General features: G+C 47.4%; 1 protein-coding gene across 1 annotated transcript in view; it reads right to left on the bottom strand.

The window, feature by feature from the left end:
- The window catches only part of LOC309378599 (uncharacterized protein), a 46,715-nt gene extending 28,260 nt beyond the window's left edge, over positions 1-18,455 (bottom strand). The window contains exons 1-5 of the mRNA XM_081926965.1: positions 18,333-18,455; positions 10,375-10,536; positions 8,802-8,929; positions 5,331-5,439; positions 269-385 (exon numbers count right to left, since the gene is read on the bottom strand). Coding sequence (XP_081783091.1) covers positions 269-385; positions 5,331-5,439; positions 8,802-8,929; positions 10,375-10,536; positions 18,333-18,387 — 571 coding nt within the window. The 5' untranslated portion in view covers positions 18,388-18,455. The remainder of the gene's footprint in view (positions 1-268; positions 386-5,330; positions 5,440-8,801; positions 8,930-10,374; positions 10,537-18,332) is intronic.
- Positions 18,456-26,368: the final 7,913 nt, after the last annotated feature.

Below are 26,368 nucleotides of genomic sequence, written 5' to 3'. Positions count from 1 at the left end.
TATGTGCCTGCTTTGTATCAACTGGCAGGTAGTTCCAAAGTCCAAACGCTACCACACTAAACGATCGAGTTCTTACAAACATACCTGTCCCGAATCTTCCACTCATCCATTGTTTTTGCCTCTTCAGTCCCTCCCTCCTCCCCGAAACTGGATCTTGAACATGAGCGCAGTAACAACTGCTTTTCGTATGCTCTGAGATTCCTGGGGTTGGACTAGATGACCCTGGGGTCCCAATTTTACGATTCTATGCTAAGGCCCCTGAACTCACCGTAGGGCACCCCCAGGATGGTGAGGAACATCAGGACGGAGACCAGGACGTAGAGCAAGGACAGCCACCATCCGAAACAGAGGAGGTAGAAAAGGTTTCCACATGTCAGCATAGAGCCTAGGTAGAAGATTCGCTTTTTAAAACACACAAAGTCTATCGCAGACTCGCATTTCCCACGTCCCCTTCCTTTAGACACAGAGGACCTTGGAGGTTAAGGCCTCAAGGACGCGCAGGAGAGAGGAGGGGACCTTAACCAAAAAGTCTTTTTATCCAACTTAAATCTCTCTCGCTAGTCGTAAATGAGAAAACCGCTGGGAACGATAACCTTCCACTGTTAACATTCCCTTTGTTTTAATTTTACGACCTTCTTGACTCCACTCTAATAACTCTTGATAAGTTAGTGGTTTCTCTTTGGCAACCTCCTCTTTTCCACGAAAATCTTCTTGTGGTGAAATCCACTCGTGTGTCTTTGGACATAATTGAGGTTCATATCTGTTCCAAATTCTTAATCAGATGGTTTTTGAAATTCACATCAGTTTTGACTTTGAATCCTGCAATGCTTTTATTTTGACTCTCAGTCATCCCCCTCTGCCATAGAATTTTAGATAAATCTTTTTGTCATTGTTGAAACGGTGAATCATTAGTCGAAAAAGGAACTACCGTATTTTTCGCTCTATAAGACGCACCAGACCACAAGACGCACCTAGTTTTTGGTGGAGGAAAACAAGAAAAAAAATATTCTGAATCTCAGAAGCCAGAACAGCAAGAGGGATCGCTGCGCAGTGAAAGCTGCAATCCCTCTTGCTCTTCTCGCTTCTGGGATAGCTGCGCAGCCTGCATTTGCTCCATAAGACGCACACACATTTCCCCTTACCTTTTAGGAGGGAAAAAGTGAGTCTTATAGAGCAAAAAATACGGTATTTGAAATAAAAACGTCATTCTAGGCAGAACATTCATCTTTATCACTGAGATTCTACCCAACAATGATAATTTTAGCATCTCCCATCTTGACGTCTCTTTTTTTTATTTCGGCCTGTGTCTTAACATAGCTATTTTGAAACAACATACAATTCGTACTTGTCATAGTATTTTAATTCTTTGTGATTTGGAAACCCTGTTTTCTCCATCAAAACGTTCTGATCTTCTGTTGTCATATTCTTTGTTAATATTTCTGTTTTCTGGTCATTAATCTTAAAGCCTGCTAACATACCAAAATCATTTACTTTGTTCATAACAATCTCCACTCACTGCAGCAAATTTCCCAGAACTAATATCAGGTCATCAGCAAAGGCTCATAACTTTCTTTTTCAATCTTTATTCCCATAATTCTCACATTTTGTCTAATATCTCTAAGCAAGACCAGAATGAAAGCTAATGGGGTCAATGGACACTTTTGCTTTGTCCCCTTCTGTTATCTCACAGGGTTTTGTCAATTTCCCATTAACAAATATCTGGGCTGTCTGATTTGTAAATCATTTTTACCCATTTAATAAAGTTATCTCCAAAGTTTGTTTCTTGCAGTGCTTTAAACAAAAATACCCAATTCACCTTGTCAAAGGCTTTTTCTGCATCCAAAAAAATCAAAGCAGCTCGTTTCTGGTGGCAATTCAGATATACCTGAAGGAGCGTCTCCACCCCCATTGTTCAGCCTGGACACTGAGATCCAGCACCGAAGGCCTTCGGGCGGTTCCCTCCCTGCGTGAAGTGAGGTTACAGGGAACCAGACAGAGGGCCTTTTCGGTAGTGGCACCCACCCTGTGGAACGCCCTCCCACCAGATGTGAAGGAAATAAGCAGCTATCCTATCTTTAAAAGACATCTGAAGGCAGCCCTGTTCAGGGAAGTTTTTAATATTTAACGCTGTACTGTTTTTAACAGTTGATTGGGAGCCGCCCAGAGTGGCTGGGGAAACTCAGCCAGATGGGCGGGGTATACATAATAAATAATAATAATAATAATAATAATAATAATAATAATTATTCCAAAGTATCTAATATATTTCTGACATTATCTCTTAACTGTCTTTTAGGCAGGAATTCACAGTGATCATGATGAATTGAATCCTGCAAAATCTTTTTTAACCTTTCTGACAAAACTGATGTAAGTAACTTATAATCATTGTTCAGTAAGGAAATTGGTCGATGGTTTTTCACCAAAGTCAAGTCCTGAGCTTCTATAGGTATAAGTGTAATAATAATTATAATAATATAATAATAATTTATTATTTATATCCCACCCATCTGGCTGGGCTTCCCCAGCCACTCTGGGCGGCTTCCAAAAAGTTATTAAAATACTGTAATACATCAAACATTAAAAGCTTCCCTAAACAGGGCTGCCTTCAGATGTCTGCTAAAACTCTGGTAGTTGTTGTTCTCTTTGACATCTGGTGGGAGGGAGTTCCACAGGACGGGCGCTGCTACCGAGAAGGTAGCCCCACATAGAGAGCATTGCAGTAGTCCAAGCGGGAGATAGCCAGAGCATACATCACCCTGGCGAGACAGTCTGCAGGCAGGTAGGGTCTCATCCTGCGTACCAGGTGGAGGTGGGAGACAGCTGTCCTGGACACAAAGTTGACCTGCGCCTCTATGGACAGCTGTGAGTCCAAAATGACTCCCAGGCTGCGCACCTGGTCCTTCAGGGGTACAGTTACCCCATTCAGGACCAGGGAGTCCTCCACACCTGCCCGCCTCCTGTCCCCCAAGAACAGTACTTCTGTCTTGTCAGGATTCAACCTCAATCTGTTAGCCGCCATCCATCCTCCAACCGCCTCCAGGCACTCACACAGGACCTTCACTGGTTCTGATTTAAAGAGAGGTAGAGCTGGGTATCATCTGCATACTGATGAACACCCAGCCCAAACACCCTGATGATCTCTCCCAGTGGCTGCATGTTGGCCTCTCTCTATCTGGAATCTTACTGCTCTGTAAAATATTGTTCATTGTCCATTGAAAGGGTTGTAAAAGTACATCTTCAAAAGACTTGATGTAAGAAGCCAACAGTCCTTCTAGCCCAGTACCTTTCATTTCTTAGCTTTTTGATGGCATCACATAATTACAGGGTCGTTCATTATTTGTCTCTGAGAGTCTGATTCTTTGGTAAATCTCTGTAAGTATTCATCTCTGTGTGTGCTTTGTTTTGTTTTTTGAAAAAAGAGATTACTTGAGCTATATACCACTTAGACTAATATTGGTGAAATACTTTCTCATATTTGTCATATCTGTTATTACAGCAATTGTAATTCTGTGGGCAGAATAGGGTCTTCAAGGCAACTCTCAGAACGAACAGTTCCCTGGGTTTTTTCGGGGAAACCATGACTTTTTAAAGTTGTAGGATACTACTTTTAACTATATGATGTAGAATCATAGAATCCTAGAGTTGGAAGAGACCCCAAGGGCCATCGAGTCCAACCCCCTGCCAAGCAGGAAACACCATCAGAGCACTCCTGACATATGGTTGTCAAGCCTCTGCTTAAAGACCTCCAAAGAAGGAGACTCCACCACACTCCTTGGCAGCAAATTCCACTGTCAAACAGCTCTTACTGTCAGGACGTTCTTCCTAATGTTTGGGTGGAATCTTCTTTCTTGTAGTTTGGATCCATTGCTCCGTGTCCGCTTCTCTGGAGCAGCAGAAAACAACCTTTCTCCCTCCTCTATGTGACATCCTTTTATATATTTGAACATGGCTATCATATCACCCCTTCACCTCCTCTTCTCCAGGCTAAACATGCCCAGCTCCCTTAGCCGTTCCTCATAAGGCATCGTTTCCAGGCCTTTGACCATTTTGGTTGCCCTCCTCTGGACACGTTCCAGTTTGTCAGTGTAGGTAGAGACCTTTTTGGGTTGCTACAGGGCAGTGGAATTTTCCAGTGCTGGCCCTCAAATAATTAAAACTCTCCAGATAACATTTGCCCGATGCCTAACTCATGTTTGAGGATTTCAACTAAGAACTAGGAAGAGCTTCCTAGCAGTTTGGTGGAAGAGGTTGCCTTGGAACGAGGTGGACTCTTCATCAGTCAAGGTTTTGAAGAAGGCTGGACAGCCAACCTATGAGGGAAGCTGTAGCCGTGGATTCTCTGCATTGGCAGAGGGGCAGAGTGGATGATCTTTGGACTCACAGCTGTCCATGGAGGCACAGGTTAATTCTGTGTCCAGGGCAGCTGTCTACCAGCTCCATTTGGTATGCAGGATGAGACCCTCCCTGCCCACAGACCGTCTCACCAGAGTGGTGCATGCTCTAGTTATCTCCCGCTTGGACTACTGCAATGCGCTCTACATGGGGCTACCTTTGAAGGTGACCCAGAAACTACAATTAATCCAGAATGCGGCAGCTAGACTGGTGGCTGGGAGCGGTCGCTGAGACCACATAACACCATTCCTGAAAGACCTACATTAGCTCACAGTACGTTGCAAGGACAATTCAAAGTGTTGGTGCTGACCTTGAAAGCCCTAAACGGTCTCGACCCAGTAGACCTGAAGAAGCGTCTCCACCCCCATCGTTCAGCCCAGACACTGAGGTCCAGCGCCGAGGGCCTTCTGGCGGTTCCCTCCCTACGAGAAGTGAGGCTGCAGGGAACCAGCCAGAGGGCCTTCTCGGTGGTGGCGCCTGCCCTGTGGAACGCCCTCCAATCAGATGTCAAGGAAATAAACAACTATCTGACTTTTAGAAGACATCTGAAGCCTGTTCTGTTTAGGGAAGCTTTTAATATTTGATGAATTATTGTATTTTAATATTTTGCTGGAAGCCACCCAGAGTGGCTGGGGAAACCTAGCCAGATGAGCGGTGTATAAATATTATTGTTCTTGTTGTTGTAACTTCACAATTCTACTAGTATTTGAGATCTTTCAATAGAGTTGTATATGCACTTTTTCCACTTTTTTTTTTTAATGGGGGCGTTTAATGGATAAAGTGGGGTAAAGGTTTCATCAAACAAGTCTGTCCTTCCGCAAGATTCAGGAGGTTTGGCCTCTTAAAAAATACAAGCCCGTCCTGATGTTTATGACCAGGTGATTGTTAGGCAAGAACAGCAGTAGGAAACTAACCGGGTATTTATTTCTATTTTTTACCTGCAGGGCTTTTAATTATGTTCAGGTCAGAGTACAGCTCCTTCACGATTTCCGAGCGGTCTTCCCAGGGTCTGGCTGTCACGTGGCTCTTCCATTTCTTAAAGCCAAACTGCAGGAGAGAGAAAGAGGTCGTCTGTTACAGGGACATCTATTAAAGCTACTTAAAGCTCCGTTAGGGATGCGGGTGGCGCTGTGGGCTAAACCACTCAGCCTAGGACTTGCCGATCAGAAGGTCAGCGGTTCGAATCCCCGCAATGGGGTGAGCTCCCGTTGCTCGGTCCCTGCTCCTGCCAACCTAGAAGTTCAAAAGCACGTCAAAGTGCAAGTAGATAAATAGGTACCACTCCGGCAGGAAGGTAAACGGCGTTTCCGTGCGCTGCTCTGGTTCGCCAGAAGCGGCTTAGTCCTGCTGGCCACATGACCCGGAAGCTGTACGCCAGCTCCCTCGGCCAGTAAAGCGAGATGAGCGCCGCAACCCCAGAGTTGGTCACGACTGGACCTAATGGTCAGGGGTCCCTTTACCTTTACTTTTTAAAGCTACGTTGCATCACCAAGCCCTTTTTGGGAACCAAAGTTCTAGGACAGAGGTTCTAGGTTGTCAAACTACAATTTCTGGGACTCTTGAGCAGGGAAGCCATGGCTGTTCCCATGAATGTGATGTTCCCATGAATGTCTGCAGGAAGGCAAAGGGAGATACTGCCCCCTGGTTGATGAATTGTGATCTCGAGAACCCCGGCTTATTTTTTTTCAAATAAAGAGATAAGTTTCTAGCATTTGTAGAACCCAAGATATGAGGCAAGTGAGGGAAACTAACCTGCTCCCCCCATCCCCGCAAACTCATTTATTTATTTATAAAAAATATTTATGTACCACCGTATCAGAGAAATATATCACCGTTGTTTACGACAGCGTAAAAGATTAAAAGCAAGTTAAAAGCAGAAGCAAACAGCAGTAAGATGACTGCGGTGTGCGCGCTCTTAATTGCCTACGTAGGCCTTGAGAAACAGAAAAGGTTCAGCGGGCGTTTAAAAGTCGGCACAGACGGCGTATGCTAATCTCCAGTGGCAGAGAGTTCCACAGGGCCGAGCCAGTGGCACTAAAGGCTCGGGTTGTTGTTGCTGTTGTCAAACGAGCCTCACCAATGTAGGGGAATAACCCAAGACACTCCTGCAGATAATATAAGGGTTCTGGCAGTCCCTGAATTAATACATGAACCTTGACTCCAGCTGGGTAGCAGATGGTCAGTCAATGCAGCTGTTTTAACAACCGTGTCAGCTGTTCTCAACCAGAAGCTCCTGTCAGCACTTTGGACGCAGCATTCTGCGCCAGCTGGAGCGTCTGAACCAGACCCAAGGGCAGCCCCACATAGAGCGCATTGCAGTAATCCAGCCTCAAAGTTACCAGGTACATGAGCTGGTTCCCCACTGCTGACCTACAGAATCCAAAAACTCAATTATCTGGGTCTCTAGTCCCCCTCAGCTTTCGCCTTTCTTAAATTGCACCCCATTATTCTCAATGTACTCAAACTGGACCCTGGACCACTCAGCAGACTTGGGTGGGGCCTACAGGAAAGAACAGAAAACCAAAAACCTACCCCGCTGCGCAGAAAGGTTGAGGTCATTTTAGTCCGTGTTTGTCTAGCAGCTCCATGTGGTAAGTAGGCTGAGACCCCACCTGTCTCGCCAGAGTGGTGCATGCTCTGGTTATCTCTTGCTTGGACCACTGCAATGTGCTCTTTGTGAGGCTACCTTTGAAGGTGACCTGGAAACTACAACTAATCCAGAATGCGGCAACTAGACTGGGGACTGGGAGTGGCAGCCGAGACCATATAACACTGGTCCCGAAAGACCTACATTGGCTCCCAGTACGTTTCCGAGCACAATTCAAAGTGTTGGTGCTGACCTCTAAAGCCCTAAACGGCCTCAGTCCAGTATATCTGAAGGAGCGTCTCCACCCCCATCATTCAGCCCGGACACTGAGGTCCAGGCCAAGGGCCGTCTGGCGGTTCCCTCCCTGCGAGAAGTGAGGTTTCAGGGAACCAGAAAGAGGGCCTTCTTGGTGATGGCACCCGCCCTGTGGAACGCCCTCCCACCAGATGTCAAGGAAATAAACAACTACAGTCATACCTCGGGTTGAATGTGCTTCAGGTTGAGCATTTTCAAGTTACGCTCTGCGGCAACCCGGACGTAACAGAGTGCGTTGCTTCCAGGTTTTGCTGCTCGAGCATGCACAGACGCTCAAAATGACGTCCCGCGCATGCATGGAAGCTGCAAAACATGACCCGCAGACGCGTCTTACGTTCTATTCAGGATGTGAATGGGGCTCCAGAATGGATCCTGTTCACATCCTGAAGTACCACTGTATCTGACTTTTAGTAGACATCTGAAGGCAGCCCTGTATCGGAAAGTTTTTAATGCTTGCAGTTTTAACATTTTTTATATGTGCTGTAAGCTGTCCAGAGTGCCTGGGGAAACCCAGCCAGATGGGCAGGGCTATAAATAATAAAATTATTATTCTTATTATGCTGTTGCCATTTTCCCTCAACCTTCCTGCTTGATCTTTTTGCAAACCACTTTGAGGATTGCTGTTGCTGTTTGCAACCAAGCAGTGTGTATATTTTGAGAAATAATTGAATAAGAAGAGCCTGCGGGATCGGACAGCAACGATGGCAGCAAGGACGTTTTGCCGCTGGAGCCAAAACAAAAAATGCCACACTGGATCTGCTGCCTGAGGCAACCGCCTCGCCTCACCTCACGGTTGTGCCGGCTCTACAATACGAAAATTGATACCATACAATAATCTTTATTGTCATTGTCCCATACAGAACAGCGAAATTGAAAAATCTACCTAAGACATTCAAAAACCAACAAGCCTGCTATCCCAGCCTGGTTAACCCCCTACGAAACTCTGATACCCCATAATTAAATACAATATACTCCCATAGAGACTACCTTACACTGTGTTTAAAACCAAAATCGCATTTGGGTAGAAACTGTTTCTCAGGCGGCTAGTCCTAGTCTTTATAACCCTGGACCTTCTTCCAGAAGGCAGAAGCTGAAAGAGATAATTTCTGGGGTGCGAACTATCCTGCGCTATCTCTGCAGCTTTCTTATGACACCTAGAAGCATAGATTTGATCCAAGGTGGGAAGAGTGCACCCAATTATTCTCTCCGCAGTCTTTACAACCCTGGACAGCATTGTTTTTTCCCCGACCGTGCAACTCCCAAACCACACACACAGACCCTAAGTTAATACACTCTCCACAGTACAATGGTAAAATGCCATCAACAGGTCCTTTGAGAGATTGTTTTCCTGGAGGATTCTCAGAAAATATGCTGTGCTCTCTTCACCAGGTCTTTGCTGTTTTCTCCCCAGGTTAGGGAATCTCTCAACTCCATTCCCAGGAATCTAAATGGGCAAATCAGGCTCCGTCTGCCATCGCCCGCCCTCCTCTCCCTGCCAGGAACACACCTTGTAATTGTTGGAGAGCTTGTGCGCCTCGACCTCGTTCTCTGCGGTGAGGGTGGTCTTGACCAGGCAGCCATCGCATGTCGGCACTTCCTCAGAGTGGTGGGGGCAGCAGGAAGGGTTCGAAAACACTAGGGAGGAAGCGGGCAGAGGCATCAGGACACGTCAGGGGTATTGTTATGTACTGAGTTGAATAGGATCCAGAATGCAACAGTCTGATTGGTCCTAGAACAAAAAGGATCCAGAATGCAGCAGTCTGGTTGGTCCTAGAACAAAAGGATCCAGAATGCAGCAGCCTGATTGGTCCAAGAACAATAGGATCCAGAATGCAGCAGTCTGGTTGGTCCTAGAACAAAAGGATCCAGAATGCAGCATTCTGATTGGTCCTAGAACAAAAAGGATCCTGAATGCAGCAGTCTGGTTGGTCCTAGAACAATAGGATCCAGAATGCAGCAGTCTGGTTGGTCCTAGAACAAAAGGATCCAGAATGCAGCAGCCTGATTGGTCCTAGAATGAAAGGATCCAGAATGCAGCAGTCTGATTGGTCCTAGAACAATAGGATCCAGAATGCAGCAGTCTGATTGGACCTAGAACAAAAGGATCCAGAATGCAGCAGTCTGATTGGTCCTAGAACAAAAAGGATCCTGAATGCAGCAGTCTGGTTGGTCCTAGAACAAAAGGATCCAGAATGCAGCAGCCTGATTGGTCCAAGAACAATAGGATCCAGAATGCAGCAGTCTGGTTGGTCCTAGAACAAAAGGATCCAGAATGCAGCAGCCTGGTTGGTTCTAGAACAATAGGATCCAGAATGCAGCGGTCTGATTGGTCCTAGAACAAAAGGATCCTGAATGCAGCAGTCTGGTTGGTTCTAGAACAATAGGATTCAGAATGCAGCAGTCTGATTGGTCCCAGAACAATGGGATCCAGAATGCAGCAGTCTGGTTGGTCCTAGAACGATAGGATCCAGAATGCAGCATTCTGATTGGTCCCAGAACAATGGGATCCAGAATGCAGCAATCTGATTGGTCCACAGGAGCCACCCAATCCAATTCCAAGTGGAAGTGAATCCACAACCTGATTGGCCTACAGAAGAATCCCAGAATTAGCCAATCACGTGGGGCCCATTGCGTAAATAATGTATATAAAGTAGACATTTTGGGGAAACTTCCATTCCTCACTACGATGAGCTGAATAAAGAGCATGAAATCCACAACAGAGCCCAGGGCTTACCGATCAGAAGGTTGGCGGTTCGAATCCCTGTGACGGGGTAAGCTCCCGTTGCTCGGTCCCTGCTCCTGCCAACCTAGCAGTTCGAAAGCACGTCAAAGTGCAAGTAGATAAATAGGTACCACTCCGGTGGGAAGGTAAACGGCGTTTCCGTGCACTGCTCTGGTTTGCCAGAAGCGGCTTAGTCCTGCTGGCCACATGACCCGGAAGCTGTACGCCGGCTCCCTCGGCCAGTAAAGCGAGATGAGCGCCGCAACCCCAGAGTCGGCCACGACTGGACCTAATGGTCAGGGGTCCCTTTACCTTTACCTTTTACAATGGAAGCTCCCCCTTTCCCCCCACACCTTACCTGGCAGAATCCTGGGGGTTAGGATGCCATGCATGAGTTGGTGGGACCCCGAATGGAGGTCCCCCATGTCCCCATGGGTGTTGTTGACGGCAGCGCAGTGCCGGTCGCAGAGAGACCCCCTCCGATGTGGGTCAGCCTTGGGCTCCAGTTCTTTGGGGAAGTCTGGAAGGGGAGACAGAATGGCTGTCAGATAAACGCTGGAAGTTACCGTAATTTTCCATCTATAAGACGCCCCCATGTATAAGACGCCTCCTATTTTGGGGGGACTCTGGTTTAAGAAAATGGGGGGGGGGATATGACCTCCGTGTATAAGACGCCCCCACATTTTTGACATTGTTTTTAAGGGGGGAAACCTAGTCTTATACATGGAAAAATACGATATGATACGATAATCTTTATTGTCATTGAGACTACGATGGAAAGAAAAGAAGTGGGTGATTTGAACTAGTTAATTATATTAGAAAATGAATATTGGAAAATTGCTAAACTGAGATTTAATGAAAATCTGTGAGTAAAGATTTGAGGAAGTCACTTAACAATGGAAATCAGCTTGGATTTTGATTGGAAGAATTTTTCTGTGTTTGTTTGATTTTTATATGTTTTGTTTTTATGTTATGTTGTAGTTGTTAAAAATTTGGAAATTAATAAAAAAAAATGGGAAAAAAGAGATAATCTTTATTGTCATTGTCCCATACAGAACAACGAAACTGGAAAAAAAATATATACATAAGACCTTCAAAACCAATAAGCCTGCTATCCCAACCTGGTTAGCCCCCTAAAAACTCTGATACCCCTTTTTTAAAATACAGTGGTACCTCGGGTTAAGTACTTCATTCGTTCCGGAGGTCCGTTCTTAACCTGAAACTGTTCTTAACCTGAAGCACCACTTTAGCTAATGGGGCCTCGTGCTGCCGCTGCACCGCCGGAGCACGATTTCTGTTCTCATCCTGAAGCAAAGTTCTTAACCTGAAGCACTATTTCTGGGTTAGCGGAGTCTGTAACCTGAAGCGTATGTAACCCGAGGTACCACTTTACAATATACTCCCATAGAGACTCCTTACATTGCGTTTAAAACCAAAATCGCATTTGGAGAGAAACTATTTCTCAGGTGGCTAGTCCTAGTCTTTATAACCTTGTGCCGGTAAGTCAGCCAGCCTTGAAAGTGGTCCAGTACTCGGGGGGGGGGGGGCGGAATTAAAAATCTGCTAATATGGTGAGCCCCTAGGAATTTGACACCACTCTGCTATGTACAGAACATTCCTCAGGCTGTTTCCAAAGGGATCAGAATAGCTCCACAGATGTTTCTCTGCACTGCTGTGTGTACACAAGAACAGAGAGCTTTGGGAAATCGCAGTTTCCCAGGTTGCAACGAAGGACTGGCCCTGTCCTTTAAAAAGATACCTTTCGGACGTTAGATATACAGTGGTACCTTGGTTCTCAAACTTAATCCATTCCGGAAGTCGGTTCCAAAACCAAAGCGTTCCAAAACCAAGGTGCGCTTTCCCACGGAAAGCAATGCAAAACGGATTAATCCGTTCCAGACTTTTAAAAACAAACCCCTAAAACAGCAATTTAACATGAATCTAACGAGACCACTGATCCATAAAATGAAAGCAATAAACAATATACTGCTGTCACACAATCAATCAGTAGCTGAACTGGGTTCCACACAGTCACAAAAAACAAATTAACCTCAAAAAAGCCTCGGGGAAAAAAAACGCCTTTTAGAGCTTTCAAGGACAGTATCAACACTTTGAATTGTGCTCGGAAATGTACTGGGAGCCAGTGTAGGTCTTTCAAGACCGGTGTTATATGGTCTCAGCGGCTGCTCCCAGTCATCAGTCCAGCTGCCACATTCTGGATTAGTTGTAGTTTCCGGGTCTCCTTCAAAGGTAGCCCCACGAAGAGCGCATTGCAGTAGTCCAAGCAGGAGATAACTAGAGCAGGCACCACTCTGATGAGACAGTCCGCGGGCAGGGAGGGTCTCATCCTGCGTACCAGATGGAGCTGGTAGACAGCTGCCCTGGACACAGAACTGACCTGCGCCTCCATGGACAGCTGTGAGTCCAAAATGACTCCCAGGCTGCACACCTGGTCCTTCAGGGGCACAGTTGCCCCATTCAGGACCAGGGAGCTGTAAGGCTTGTAGCCGTGAAATCACAGCCCCACAGAAAGCCGACAGACTTGCCACCTGACACCAAGGGACCGGCGCAAGCATCAGATGATGGCGAGGAGAATTATGCGCAGGCCGTAGGGTGTGGGGCTCACATGATGCGCACCAAGGCAATCAATTAGACACCACTGAGAGATTAAGGGCAGCTTAACCGTCTCGTCTCAGAGCCTTAAGACGTCTTGGGATGAACATCAACAAAGGAAGGAGGGAGAAGAGAGGGAATCATCACCACCACCTCCCCACAGGGAAACCAAGGGACGCAATGTGTTAGCTCAGGGGTCAGCAAACATTTTCAGCAGGGGGCCTGTCCATTGTCCCTCAGACCTTGTGGGGGGCCAGACTCTAATTTTGGGCTGGAAATGAACCAATTCCTATGCCCCACAAATGACCCAGAGATGCATTTGAAATAAAAGGACACATTCTACTCATGTAAAAACACGCTGATTCCCAGACTGTCCGCAAGCTGGATTTAGAAGGCCTTAGTTTGCTTACCTAGACAGCATCTTTAAAAGCAAAGACATCACCTTGCCGACAAAGGTCTATACAGTTCAAGCTCTGGTTTTCCCAGTAGTGATGTATGGAAGTGAGAGCTGGACCATCAAGAAGGCTGATCGCCAAAGAATGGATGCTTTTGAATTCTGGTGCTGGAGGAGACTCTTGAAAGTCCCATGGACTGCAAGAATATCCAACCTCTCCATTCTGAAGGAAATCAGCCCTGAGTGCTCACTGGAAGGACAGATGCTGAAGCTGAGGCTCCAAGACTTTGGCCACCTCATGAGAAGAGAAGACTCCCTGGAAAAGACCCTGATGTTGGGAAAGATGGAGGGCACAAGGAGAAGTGGACGACAGAGGACGAGATGGTGGGACAGTGTTCTCAAAGCTACCAGCATGAGTTTGACCAAACTGCAGGAGGCAGTGGAAGACAGGAGGGCCTGGCGTGCTCTGGTCCAGGGGGTCACGAAGAGTCGGACACAACTAAATGACTAAACAACAACAAGTTTGCCTATCCATGCATTAGCCCTGCCCCGAAGCCTAGAGCAGCAACTATCCCACATGGCACCCTCCAGAAGTGGTTGCGCTACAGCTCACAGCATCCGTGGCCATCGGCCGCGTGAAACGAGGATGCTGGGAGTTGGGAGTCCCACAGCAACCTGGAAGGCCTTATCCCTGGTCTGCAGCAGGGGTGGGGCTCGCTCCTGACCCAGAGTGTGTGCCCCACATGCAGAAGGCCCCAGCTTCGATCAAAGGGTAGGTCTGGGAGAGAGACCCTTGTCTGGAACCCAGGACAGCTGCTGCCAGCCAGTGCAGAGAATAAAAAAGCACATCCAAGGAACAGAAATGAAAACATCAGGTCATATTTAACTAAGTTTCACTAGGAGTAAGGTAAAGGGACCCCTGACCATTAGGTCTGGTTGCGGACGATTCTGGGGTTGCGGCACTCATCTCGTTTTATTGGCCGAGGGAGCCGGTGTACAGCTTCCGGGTCATGTGGCCGGCATGACCAAGCCACTTCTGGCAAACCAGAGCAGCACATGGAAACGCCTTTTACCTTCCTGCCAGAGTGGTACCTACTTATCTACTTGCACTGGTGTGCTTTTGAAATGCTAGGCTGGCAGGAGCAGGGACGAAGCAACAAGAGCTCACCCCGTCGCAGGGATTCGAACCGCTGACCTTCTGATCAACAAGCCCTAGGCTCTGTGGTTTAACCCACAGCACCACCCTTTTTCACTAGGAGTAGGAGCGCTGAAATGAATGAACACAACTAAGGCCCCATCTGAACCATATATTGAAAGAATCACCCCATCACTGCCATGGCTTCCCCCAAGGAATCCTGGGAGCTGTAGTTTGTTCAAAAGCTGCCGAGCGTTACCACGAGACCCCTACTCCCTTCGCAGAACTACAATTCCCAGAGCGCCCTGGGAAGAGGGATTAGTTGTTAAAGCACTCTGGAAATCTCAGTTCTGCTAAGAGGGAGAAAATGGGTTCTCCTAACCACTCTTAGAAAACTACCGTTCCCAGAATGCTTGCGGGGAGAGCCATGGCTGTTTAAAGTGGTAAGATGCTGTTTCAATGCACAACATAGATCAGGCATAGGCAAACTCGGCCCTCCAGATGTTTTGGGACTACAACTCCCATCGTCCCTAGCTAACAGGACCAGTGGTCAGGGATGATGGGAACTGTAGTCCCCAAACATCTGGAGGGCCGAGTTTGCCTATGCCGGACGTAGATGGTGCCATTGGCTTTAGCCCCCCCTACTGTCAGCCTCCGAGTTTTCTGCCCAATGAGTTGTAGTTCCAGCTGAAAATGGGTGGGAACTCGCTTCCCCCGCAAAGTGAGGGTTTGAAGCAGAGACGTGCAGAGCCCCACGCAATCGCAACGCAAACACGATCTTATCCACCAAGGCCGTGAAAGAGGCCCTGTTGGTGACCCAGAATTTTCTTTTTAAGGAGGTGCAAGAGGAGACAAGACAATGGAAGAATTTAGGGTCAAAGGCTATCAAGATAAAACCTGATTTTATCTGGCAACTCTGGAAGATGGGGAAAAAACGAGTGCTTTTGGCTCCAAGAACTTGGGCGCTGTTGTGAAGCAACGAATGCAACTTCTCCCTTAATTCCCTGTGGTGTCTGGCTTCTAGAAGCAGGATACAGAATCACAGAATGGTAGACTGGCCCAACCCCCTGCGACACAGGAATCTTTTGCCCAATATGGGATTCGAACCCACAACCCACAAGTTAAGAGTCTCGTGCTCTGTCGACAGAGCTAAACCTCATGGATGCTCTGTTTTAAATAAGAACAGAAGAAGAATCCTACAAGCTGGATCAGGCCTGTCTAGGCCAGCATCCTGTTCTCACTGCAGCCAACCAGATGCCTCAAAGGGCAGGATCTGACCATAACAGCTCGCTTGCCCCACTAGGAATTCCCAGCAAATAGTATTTTTCAGAGCCGTACGCCCTGTGGCCAGTAGCCACAGCGATAGCGTTATCCTCCATGCATTTATCTTGCCCTCTTTGAAATGCCAAGGTCCGCTAATCCCCAAGAATTCAGGGCGATTGGCTGGATCAATGGGCAGCAGGGTGATCTCATCTTTCCAGCATTTCAAATCTGAAATCTTAATTACCCTTCAATCCTCCGGACCACTATGAGCAGGTGAGGGACTTTGTACAAAGTGCCTTAAGACAGGGGTCAGCAAACTTTTTCAGCAGGGGGCCGGTCCGCTGTCCCTCAGACCTCGTAGGGAGCCGGACTATATTTTGGGGGGAAAATAATGAATGAATTCCTATGCCCCACAAATAACCTAGAGGTGCATTTTAAAGAGAAGGACACAGTTCTACTCATGTAAAAAAACCAGGCAGGCCCCACAAATAACCCAGAGATGCATTTGAAATAAAAGACACATTCTATTCATGCAAAAACACACTGATTCCCGGACCGTCCACGGCCTGGATTTAGAAGGCCCCTGGGCCTTAGTTTGCGAATCCATCCCTTAAGACAGGCTTCCTCAACCTCAGCCCTCCAAATGTTTTTGGCCTACAATTCCCATGATCCCTAGCTAGCAGGACCAATGGTCAGGAAAAAGCCAATGCAATTCTGGGCTGCATCAATAGGAGTATAGCATCTAGATCAAGGGAAGTAATAGTGCCACTGTATTCTGCTCTGGTCAGACCTCACCTGGAGTACTGTGTCCAGTTCTGGGCACCACAGTTCAAGAAGGACACTGACAAACTGGAAGGTGTCCAGAGGAGGGCAACCAAAATGGTCAAAGGCCTGGAAACGATGCCTTATGAGGAACGGCTAAGGGAGCTGGGCATGTTTAGCCTGGAGAAGAGGAGGTGAAGGGGTGATATGATAGCCATGTTCAAATATATAAAAGGATGTCACATAGAGGAGGGAGAAAGATTGTTTTCTGCTGCTCCAGAGAAGCGGACACGGAGCAATGGATCCAAACTACAAGAAAGAAGATTCCACCTAAACATTAGGAAGAACTTCCTGACAGTAAGAGCTGTTTGACAGTGGAATTTGCTGCCAAGGAGTGTGGTGGAGTCTCCTTCTTTGGAGGTCTTTAAGCAGAGGCTTGACAACCATATGTCAGGAGTGCTCTGATGGTGTTTCCTGCTTGGCAGGGGGTTGGACTCGATGGCCCTTGGGGGTCTCTTCCAACTCTATGATTCTAGGAATGATGGGAATTGTAGTCTCAAAACATCTGGAGGGCTGAGGTTGAGGAAGCCTGATTTAAGAGGACCCTCGCTCTCCGGCGAGACCCAGAGATGAACATCGTTTGACACTCGCATGCCCCATTTTAAGATGGGATAAAGGCAGGGCCGGATTTCGGTTTGATGAGGCCCTCAGCTCCAAAAGGCAGTGTGAAGTCTTGCTTCCCGGCTGAGGGATCCCTGGCCCCTCCTGCTTGCACGCAAGTAGGAATGGGATCGGGGCTGCTCTGATGGGAAGGGAGGCATCACATTGCCCGAGCCTCGCCGCTCCCGCTCTTGGCCCTCCTTCTCCGCCTTCCATGCATGACCCACAGCGCATCACTTCCACACCACCACTGCCAAAAAACCCACAACTCAGGGGCTGCCCAGGCTCATGGAGAAAGGAGACAGAAGCCTCGGAGGAAGGGGGAATGTGGTGGTTGAGGTCAAGGCGATGGCCACCCCTCTGCCACTGCCATCGCTGCAGCATCAACATCCCGAACTATCTATCTATTTATTTATTTAAAGTGTCTCCATGTTCATAGAAAAAAATCTGCTAACCTTACAAGGGCAATGCAGGAATCTTGGCTAAAGCATTGATGATAGGTTCCCATCCAAACTCTACTTTAAAACCGCCAAGGAAGGAGAGTCCACAATCTCCAGAGGGAGTTCGTTCTAGCTTCACGGTGCAAATTTATTTTAAAAGCTGAATTTAGAATCATTACACTACTCTCTTCCAAACTTAAAAATGGAAAGCGTAATGCTGGTGGTCAACAAAAGTGATTCAAAGACTGTCTTAAGGCAAATCTAAAAAAATGTAGTATAAACACCGACAACTGGGAAACACTGGCCTGCGAGTGCTCCAGTTGGAGAAAAGCCTTTGCCAAAGGTGTCATGGGCTTTGAAGACACTTGAACTCAGGACACAAGGCAGAAACGTGCTAAGAGGAAGGCACGCTTGGCAAATCCACACTGTGATCAACTCCGGCCCGGAAACCTATGTCCCCACTGTGGAAGGATGTGTGGATCCAGAATTGGCCTCCACAGCCACTTATGGACTCATTGTTAAAACCATGTTTATGGAAGACAATCTTACTCGGCTACGAGTGATCGCCAAAGAAGAAGATGACTTTAAAAATATTTTTATACCACCTTTAAAGCTATACACCTTCTCAAGGTGCTCTGCGAAACCTAAACCAGCAATATAGGCGTACACACGTGCACAATATTAATCTCAGGGTTGTGGGTTCGAACCCGACTTTGGGCAAAAGATTCCTGCGTTGCAAGGGGTTGGACTAGATGAGCTTCGGAGTGCCTTCCAATTCTATATTATCCACAGCTCTGCGACTCGAGGGCCATCGCTCCAGCAGTGTGCAAGCTCTGGCTCTGCCTGAGAAGGTCGCCGGTTCGATCCCAGGGTGGGGCTGGAAAACAGACCTCTCCAAAAAATCCCCATGAAAATCTGGAGAGCTATGCGTAATAAAGGATAACTATTTAAAAAATCTGAAGAGCTGTTTCTCCTCCTCCTCTAGGGGAGATGCTCCTGCCCGGCCCCTACTTCGCCCCCTTCCCCACGGAAGATAAGCGACCCCTCACCGCAGTTGTCGTGCGTGTGCCTCCGCCTGCGCGCGTGATCCGCGTCCGCCGACATCGCCGCGCAAACCGGCTCCGGGTTCGCCACCGCCTCCAGCGCTGCGCTCCGGCGCGCAACTGACCGCGGGCGCCTCTCCAAGCTCCGCTTCCCCGGGCGAGTCCAGCACGTGCCGGGGGTGGGTCTGGGTCCAGCCCCAAGGAGGAGGTGGGGCTGGGGGTCGGGGGGGTCGGGAGGGGCAGCAAAGCAGGAAGGCAGGCAAGCGGCGCGGTGGGGCAGCGAGCGCCGCCTTTCCTCTCTCTCGCTGCGCAAAGCGTGCGCTTTCCTCGGCGCGCGCTTGGCTTTTTAAAGGCGCCAGTCCTCAGGGCGGCTTTTACGCGCGGGAGCGAGCGCCGCCGCCGCGACCTGGCCGAAGGGGCCGCGAAGCTTCCCGGGGAGGAGGGAGTTGCTGCAAAGGAGCGGAGCGCGGTGGGTTGCGCGCGCAAAGGGACCCGTGTACGAGGAACGTGTGAATGGGGCCAAGCGCAGCAGGCGTGCCTATGTGGGTGCTTTTAGGGCGCAGTTGTTTTGGAGTGTTGGTCACTCTGAAAGGTCCCCAAAACGAACATTTTTATACCTAACACTATTTTTCAGGGAAGTTTTTAATGTGTGACATTTTAATGTATTTTAAATCTTTGTTGGAAGCCGCCCAGACTGGCTGGGGTACAAATAATTTATTATTATTATTATTATTATTATTATTATGCAATGTTTTGTTAAAGTTGTCTGTAGTCGCTTTAGTTCTCTTTGCACCACTTAAGAGATATTTTAAATATATTAAGCGGTATGGAAATTAAGTAATCTATAATCAGGTTAAGGAAAGGCAAGAATTAACTGTGTTCTAGTGAGGAGGGGAATGCATTCTGCACACGGCCATAAACACTGTTGTTTCTCACCCTTTCCAGCAGCGGTGAGGAACTTCAGGCACGGATGCCATAGGCGGCCCCCTAGGCCTTCCTTGGTGGCCCTTGGGACCTTCCCCTAGGCCACACCCTCTCTCTTAGGCCACACCCCTCGCTGGCTGTGCTCCGCCCCCTTCTCAAGTGCTTTAGCCCGGCTAGAAAGAAACCTCAAACTGTGATATAGTTTCTCTCGCTTGCCTGAATAAAGGATGGAGAGGCGTGTGGGTGCAGGAACACTCCTCTCTTGACCTGACAGGGTCGTTGTAGGGGCTAGATGAGGAGTGGGGAGAACCATGTACCCCACCTTGAGCTGCTGGGGGGGGTCATAGAATCTGAGAGTTGGAAGGGACCCTGAGGGTCATCTAACCCCCTGCAATGCAGGAATATGCAGCTGTCCCGTATGAGGATCGAACCTGCAACCTTGGCGTTCTCAGCACCATGGTCTCACCAACTGAGCTACCCATGATAAAACTGCAATAAAATAAAAACTCGTTTTGATTTTTGCGTGGCTAGAATGCAACTCATGGTACAAAGGTGCATTGTTCCCCTGCCCACTTTTTCTGCAGAGATATACGTGTATGCAGATTTTATCCTGTTTTTTATTTTGTAAACTGCCCTAGGATCTTCAGTTGATTGGCACTATATAAATGTAATAAATAATAATAACATATCCTCATTCCTTCTCTCTAGTCCTGGTCTGATATCCTAAGCCCATTTCTGTTACTGGCAGTTATTTATGAATTTCCTGGGCAATATGGCTGGTCTAAGGTATGCAGGTGGCGCTGTGGGTTAAACCACAGAGCCTAGGACTTGCCAATCAGAAGGTCAGTGGTTCGAATGCCCGTGACGGTGTGAGCTCCCGTTGCTCGGTCTCTGCTCCTGCCAACCTAGCAGTTTGAAAGCACATCAAAGTGCAAGTAGATAAATAGGTACTCTGGCGGGAAGATAAACAGCATTTCCGTGCGCTGCTCTGGTTCGCCAGAAGCGGCTTAGTCCTGCTGGCCACATGACGCCGACTCCCTCAGCCAGTAAAGCGAGATGAGCGCCGCCACTGGACCTAATGGGCAGGGGTCCCTTTAACTTTTTAAGGAATGGCAGCATTCTGCATGGCATTAAATAGCAACAATGGAACAAACAAGGTTTCCTTCCTGTAGGGGTGTGCAGATTTCAGGCTTACAGGATCTACTTTTGGGCATTTATTTTACTAGCTCCCCAATATTCCCCAACTATTGTTGTTGTTGTTTAGTCGTTTAGTCGTGTCTGACTCTTGGTGACCCCATGGACCAGAGCACGCCAGGCACTCCTGTCTTCCACTGCCTCCCGCAGTTTGGTCAAACTCATGTTAGTAGCTTCGAGAACACTGTCCAACCATCTTGTCCTCTGTCATCCCCTTCTCCTTGTGCCCTCCATCTTTCCCAACATCCCCAACTATAGTAAAGGTAAAGGGACCCCTGACCATTGGGTCCAGTCGTGGCCGACTCTGGGGTTGCGGCGCTCATCTCGCTTTCAGGCCGAGGGAGCCGGCGTACAGCTTCCGGGTCATGTGGCCAGCATGACTAAGCCACTTCTGGCGAACCAGAGCAGTGCATGGAAACACCATTTACCTTCCCACCGGAGTGGTACCTATTTATCTACTTGCACTTTGACTTGCTTTTGAACTGCTAGGTGGGCAGGAGCAGGGACCGAGCAACGGGAGCTCACCCCGTTGCGGGGATTCGAACCGCCCACCTTCTGATCAGCAAATCCTACACTCTGTGGATTAACCCACAGTGCCACTCTCATCCCAACTATAGCCAGGTGCAGAAAAGTGCCCCAGGTAGAACTACAAGCAAATCCCAGAGATCTATAAGCAGATCCCAAACTGCTCCTTCTGCAGCGGATACGATCTTTGGCAGCAATCCCGTTTAACTTAATGGGACTTACTTTTGAGTAGACATGCTTGGTATCCTGCTGCTTCCAAGCCTGTTTCAATTCCAAGGATGCTCTGACATTTATATTTTCATACTTATTCTCCAACCCCCGCTGTGATATATAATAGGGGTTCCGCTCCATTTCGTAACAGATGAATTTTGTTTTGTTTTGTTTTTTGTTCACCAGAAATGATCTTGTCAGTGCTGTGTTATTTTATTGTTTACTTCTGCAATAGTTAAATTCAAGCTGCAATAGTTAACTCTCAGAACTAGGCCTCAGCTAGGTTTGTAGCAAAGAGATAATTCTGAACTGATTAGCCAGTAGTGCAAATCCAATTGACGGCGAATGATTTATTGAATCTGATTAGGTCTGGCAAGATACGCTGTACTGGATAAGGGAACCAGCTATTTATGTTCTCGCTTTATACCTTTGACTGTTGGTGGGGCTTTATAGTTCTGTGTAGCAATGATGTCAGGATAGCAAGCCGGAGCGTTCTGCTACTAACACAAAAGTCACAATTCTTCCACAAAGGGAGACTCCAGCATTGCAATCAAGTGTATCAGCAAGTCTGATGCTATATCCATTTAGGACTCCCTCTCTCCAGACTGCGATTTTCTCTCCTGCTATAGGCGCAGTTAGGGCTGCAAAGCTAGGAAGGTTGCATTTTGTTGTTGTTGTTTAGTCGTTTAGTCGTGTCCGACTCTTCATGACCCCCTGGACCAGAGCACGCCAGGCACTTCTGTCTTCCACTGCCTCCCGCAGTTTGGTCAAACTCATGTTTGTAGCTTCGAGAACACTGTCCCACCATCTCCTCCTCTGTCGTCCCCTTCTCCTTGTGCCCTCCATCTTTCCCAACATCAGGGTCTTTTCCAGGGAGTCTTCTCTTCTCATGAGGTGGCCAAAGTCTTGGAGCCTCAGCTTCAGGATCTGTCCTTCCAGTGAGCACTCAGGGCTGATTTCCTTCAGAATGGAGAGGTTGGATCTTCTTGCAGTCCATGGGACTCTCAAGAGTCTCCTCCAGCACCATAATCCAAAAGCATCCATTCTTCGGCGATCAGTCTTCTTTATGGTCCAGCTCTCATTCCATACATCACTACTGGGAAAACCATAGCTTGAACTATATGGACCTTTGTCGGCAAGGTGATGTCTCTGCTTTTTAAGATGCTGTCTAGGTTTGTCATTGCTTTTCTCCCAAGAAGCAGGCGTCTTTTAATTTCGTGGCAGTGATCATGGAGCCAAGAAAGTAAAATCTCTCACTGCCTCCATTTCTTCCCCTTCTATTTGCCAGGAGGTGATGGGACCAGTGGCCATCATCTTAGTTTTTTTGATGTTAAGCTTCAGAACATATTTTGCGCTCTCCTCTTTCACCCTCATTAAAAGGTTCTTTAATTCCTCCTCGCTTTCTGCCATCAAGGTTGTGTCATCTGCATATCTGAGGTTGTTGATATTTCTTCCGGCAATCTTAATTCCGGCTAGGGATTCATCCAGGCCAGCCTTTTGCATGATGTATTCAAAGTTGCATTTACCACCCAGTTATTCTCAATGGTCACAACTGACCTGGCATTGTCACAGGCTGCTCCTCACCCATTTCATACCGCTGTCCACCATCAAAACAAAAAAATTCCTTCCAGTAGCACCTTAAAGACCAACTAAGTCAGTTCTTGGTATGAGCTTTCGTGTGCATGCACACTTCTTCAGATAGCTGTCCACCATGTGTGTGTGTGTTTTTTTTTAAAGTATGTATATCTGCGCTTCAGGGATAACATTTCATGCAGCTGATGAAATGTGGACTAATCAGCTAAAGCTTATCTCCTTTTAAATCCGTTAAGTCTCTACAAGGCTCTCTTTTATACTTCCTACAGAGACACCCGGAGCCCCTGCAAGCGTTGCAAGAAAATTTTCCACTGTGAACATGCTTCTCCTTGCTAATGCTAAACTTCAAAATGGGGAGTGATGTTTCGGCTGGGTTTTTAGTAGGGTATTGTGTGTTGTTTTATACTGTAAACTATGACGACCCCTTTGGCTGAAGCTAGAACTGTGGGCAAAATCCATGTTATCAAGTCACCCCACACCTCCATAGGGCTGGGGCACATTTCGGCTTTTGGGAACACACAAAACGAGAGTTCAAAAACCACAGCAGAGTAGTATTTATTTTTTTTATTAGGGCCAGCTGAGGTGCCAGAAAATAGCAAGCAAGCTTTCAAGTTCCTCACAAACTGGGGAGACCCATGTCCTCTGGTCCCATCAGCAATTCCTTTTGGGGTATAAAACAAGTGTTTCCCATAACCCACAAACTGAACACTGATATGTGTTGGACATTCATACACAGGGGAAGAGTAATAAGCACTGAAAGTTGGTCAAAACCATATGAGCAAATAAAAGTTTACGTTGTCGATATCGTCACTTTGTGGGCATCTATGCTGTGTTGGCATAAGCCACAGGTCTTCTGCTAGTTCAGGTTTTGAGCTCACATTAATTTAGGAAAATGAAGTATCACCACACTTTTACAGGTGTGAATCTCTTACTGAGCTAGATTCCTACTAGATGGAATCTCACACCTGGGCAATAAAAATGGATCTGGCTCACAACAGTGGACACCAAAAATCTTGTACAGACACGGTCAGTGAACCAAAGACCGCCTCACTCTGTGCAAACTCATGATGTACTGAGACCAACAATAAATCTACCAGTATGTGGGCCCTGCTATACAGACACTTTCGGCCTCAGTGTGTTTTCCGCTTCTGTAGTTTTCCAATTTCTGTATTTGTCCAAACTCATACACTTATCTCCCATTTTGGTTGTTGCTGCTACATGTAGGTCTCGCTAACATGTTCTAAATCTTAAGTTGATGTGAAAAATCATCAAAATAGAATACGTCCCAAGAGCTCACCAGTGACATAATTCCTTCTTCTGTATAGCCAGCAAGACTGTATCTGCCAGGGGCTGAGCTTTCAAGGGCTGACAACCCTGTACAAATCTATACCAGGATACCAAAACAGAGAGACAAAAGACTCTGGCAGCCAGACTGAATGGTCATTTTTCTCTGCAGTTCCCAAAGAGAAATCCTGGATGATTTTCAAACGTTTTGCGGGCAGGTAGCAGCCTTTAAAAAGGCAGCACGTAATGTATTGAAGCAGGAAAAGGCAGAGGGAATATTTGTTTTAAGCCGGAGAAGAGGAGCACATTTTTCTCTTAAGGGTCAGTCAGGGGTTCATTTTTACCAAGATCGAGGCTGGCAAATTACACCGAGAAAGGCTGCACTTTACGTAGGGTTTCCATCCTGCAATTATTATTATTATTATTTTAAAGTCTCAAATCAACCCTTGACATATATTCATAGGTGTATATGAAGAGCATTCAAATTTAGCTTTCAGCCCCTCAGAACATCTGTCATATTATAAAACTAATGGCCCAAAGGAACTGGGCAGCCACTAGGAGGGACCAAGAATCACAGAGGCCCCTGCCAAAATCAGCTGCCTAGGGTCTACTCAATTGGTGGGCATATCATGTGGGCTACGATCTAGACAAGCTGTGCTTGAGGAGGCTGAAGTTAACAGTCGTCTTCTCAGAGTACAGTGGTAACTTGGTTCTCAAACTTAATCCGTTCCGGAAGTCCGTTCCAAAACCAATGTGCACTTTCCCATAGAAAGGAATGCAAAATGGATCAATCCGTTCCAGACTTTTAAAAACAACCCCTAAAACAGCGATTTAACATGAATTTTACTATCTAACGAGACCATTGATCCATAAAATGAAAGCAATAAACAATGTACTGCAGTCACACAATCAGTCAATCTGTAGCTGAACTGGGTTCCCCACGGTTACAAAAACAAAACAAAAAGAGCCACAAAACCACAAAATAAATAGCAAAAACAGATTCAAAATAGAAGCGTGGCACTCAAATCGGAAGTGTAACACTCAAAATGGAGCACATTCGGCTTCCAAAAAAAGTTCACAAACTGGAACACTTACTTCTGGGTTTGCAGTGTTTGGGTTCCAAGTTGCTTGAGTACCAAGGCATTTGAGAACCAAGGTACCACTGTACAGTAAAACAGTAAAACTGGTAGTTGTCCAGTCATCCCTGCAGCTAGCGACTTTGTGTAGGGTTCAGAAGGAACTCTGGAGTTTATTGCCATAAGAGGCAGTGATGACCACCAGCCAGGGGCGCCGACTTATAAAAAATATTGGGGGGGGCCCAAGACCTCCAAACCGCTGCTGCTGGGGGAACGAAAGGGGCGAGCCCCGGGCTGCCCCACCTTAAGTGAACCTGTGAGGGCCCGCCCTTTGCGGCAGCCGATTGGCTGCCGCCGTGGTTGGTAAATATTAATGAGCTAGGGGGAATCCCCGCTTCTCGCGGGGCTGACGCCAGCCCCGCGAGATTGTTGATGGGTCGAGAGCCCGCAACCCCACCCCCTCTCTAGATCGGGAGTGGCTTTGTTTTAACTCATTACTGAATGTATTTTAAAAGGTAACTATCGTCAAACAAGGAAAATAAAAAATACCAACATAATTTTGTGATTTTACAAAGCATAATATAATTAATAATTTTCTTAAATTATTGGGGGGGCAGAGCCCCCCCAAACGAATTTTTGAGGGGGCTCAGGCCCCCTCAGGCCCCATGGAGTCGGCGCCTATGCCACCAGCTAAATGAGCCTTTGATCCCACAGGGCTCTTGTGTTTTTAATGGCTGTGCAATAGATATAAACTGCTTAAAGGGTAAAAGGTAAAGGGACCCCTGACCATTAGGTCCAATCGTGGCCAACTCTGGGGTTGCGGGGCTCATCTCGCTTTATTGGCCGAGGGAGCCGGCATACAGCTTCCAGGTCATGTGGCCAGCATGACTAAGCCGCTTCTGGCGAACCAGAGCAGTGCACAGAGACGCCGTTTACCTTCCTGCCGGAGTGGTACCTATTTATCTACTTGCACTGTGATGTGCTTTTGAACTGCTAGGTTGGCAGGAGCAGGGACCGAGCGACGGGAGCTCACCCCGTTGCGGGGAATCGAACCGCCGACCTTCTGATCGGCAAGACCTAGGCTCTGTGGTTTAACCCACAGCGCCACCCGCATCCCATAAACTGCTTAGTAACACGGAATTATGCAGAAAGAGAGAATGATGGGAGACTGTTAGCTAGCTAGCTAGCTGAAGGCTGTAAAAGGATTCTATTGATACCTTAAATAGAATGGCTACC

The sequence above is a fragment of the Podarcis melisellensis genome (genome assembly GCF_964234715.1).
Source record: "Podarcis melisellensis genome assembly, chromosome: 10".
In the NCBI taxonomy this organism is placed as follows: domain Eukaryota; kingdom Metazoa; phylum Chordata; class Lepidosauria; order Squamata; family Lacertidae; genus Podarcis; species Podarcis melisellensis.
The sequence above is the reverse complement of the archived record's forward strand: the minus strand, read 5'-3'. Positions and strand labels throughout refer to the sequence as shown.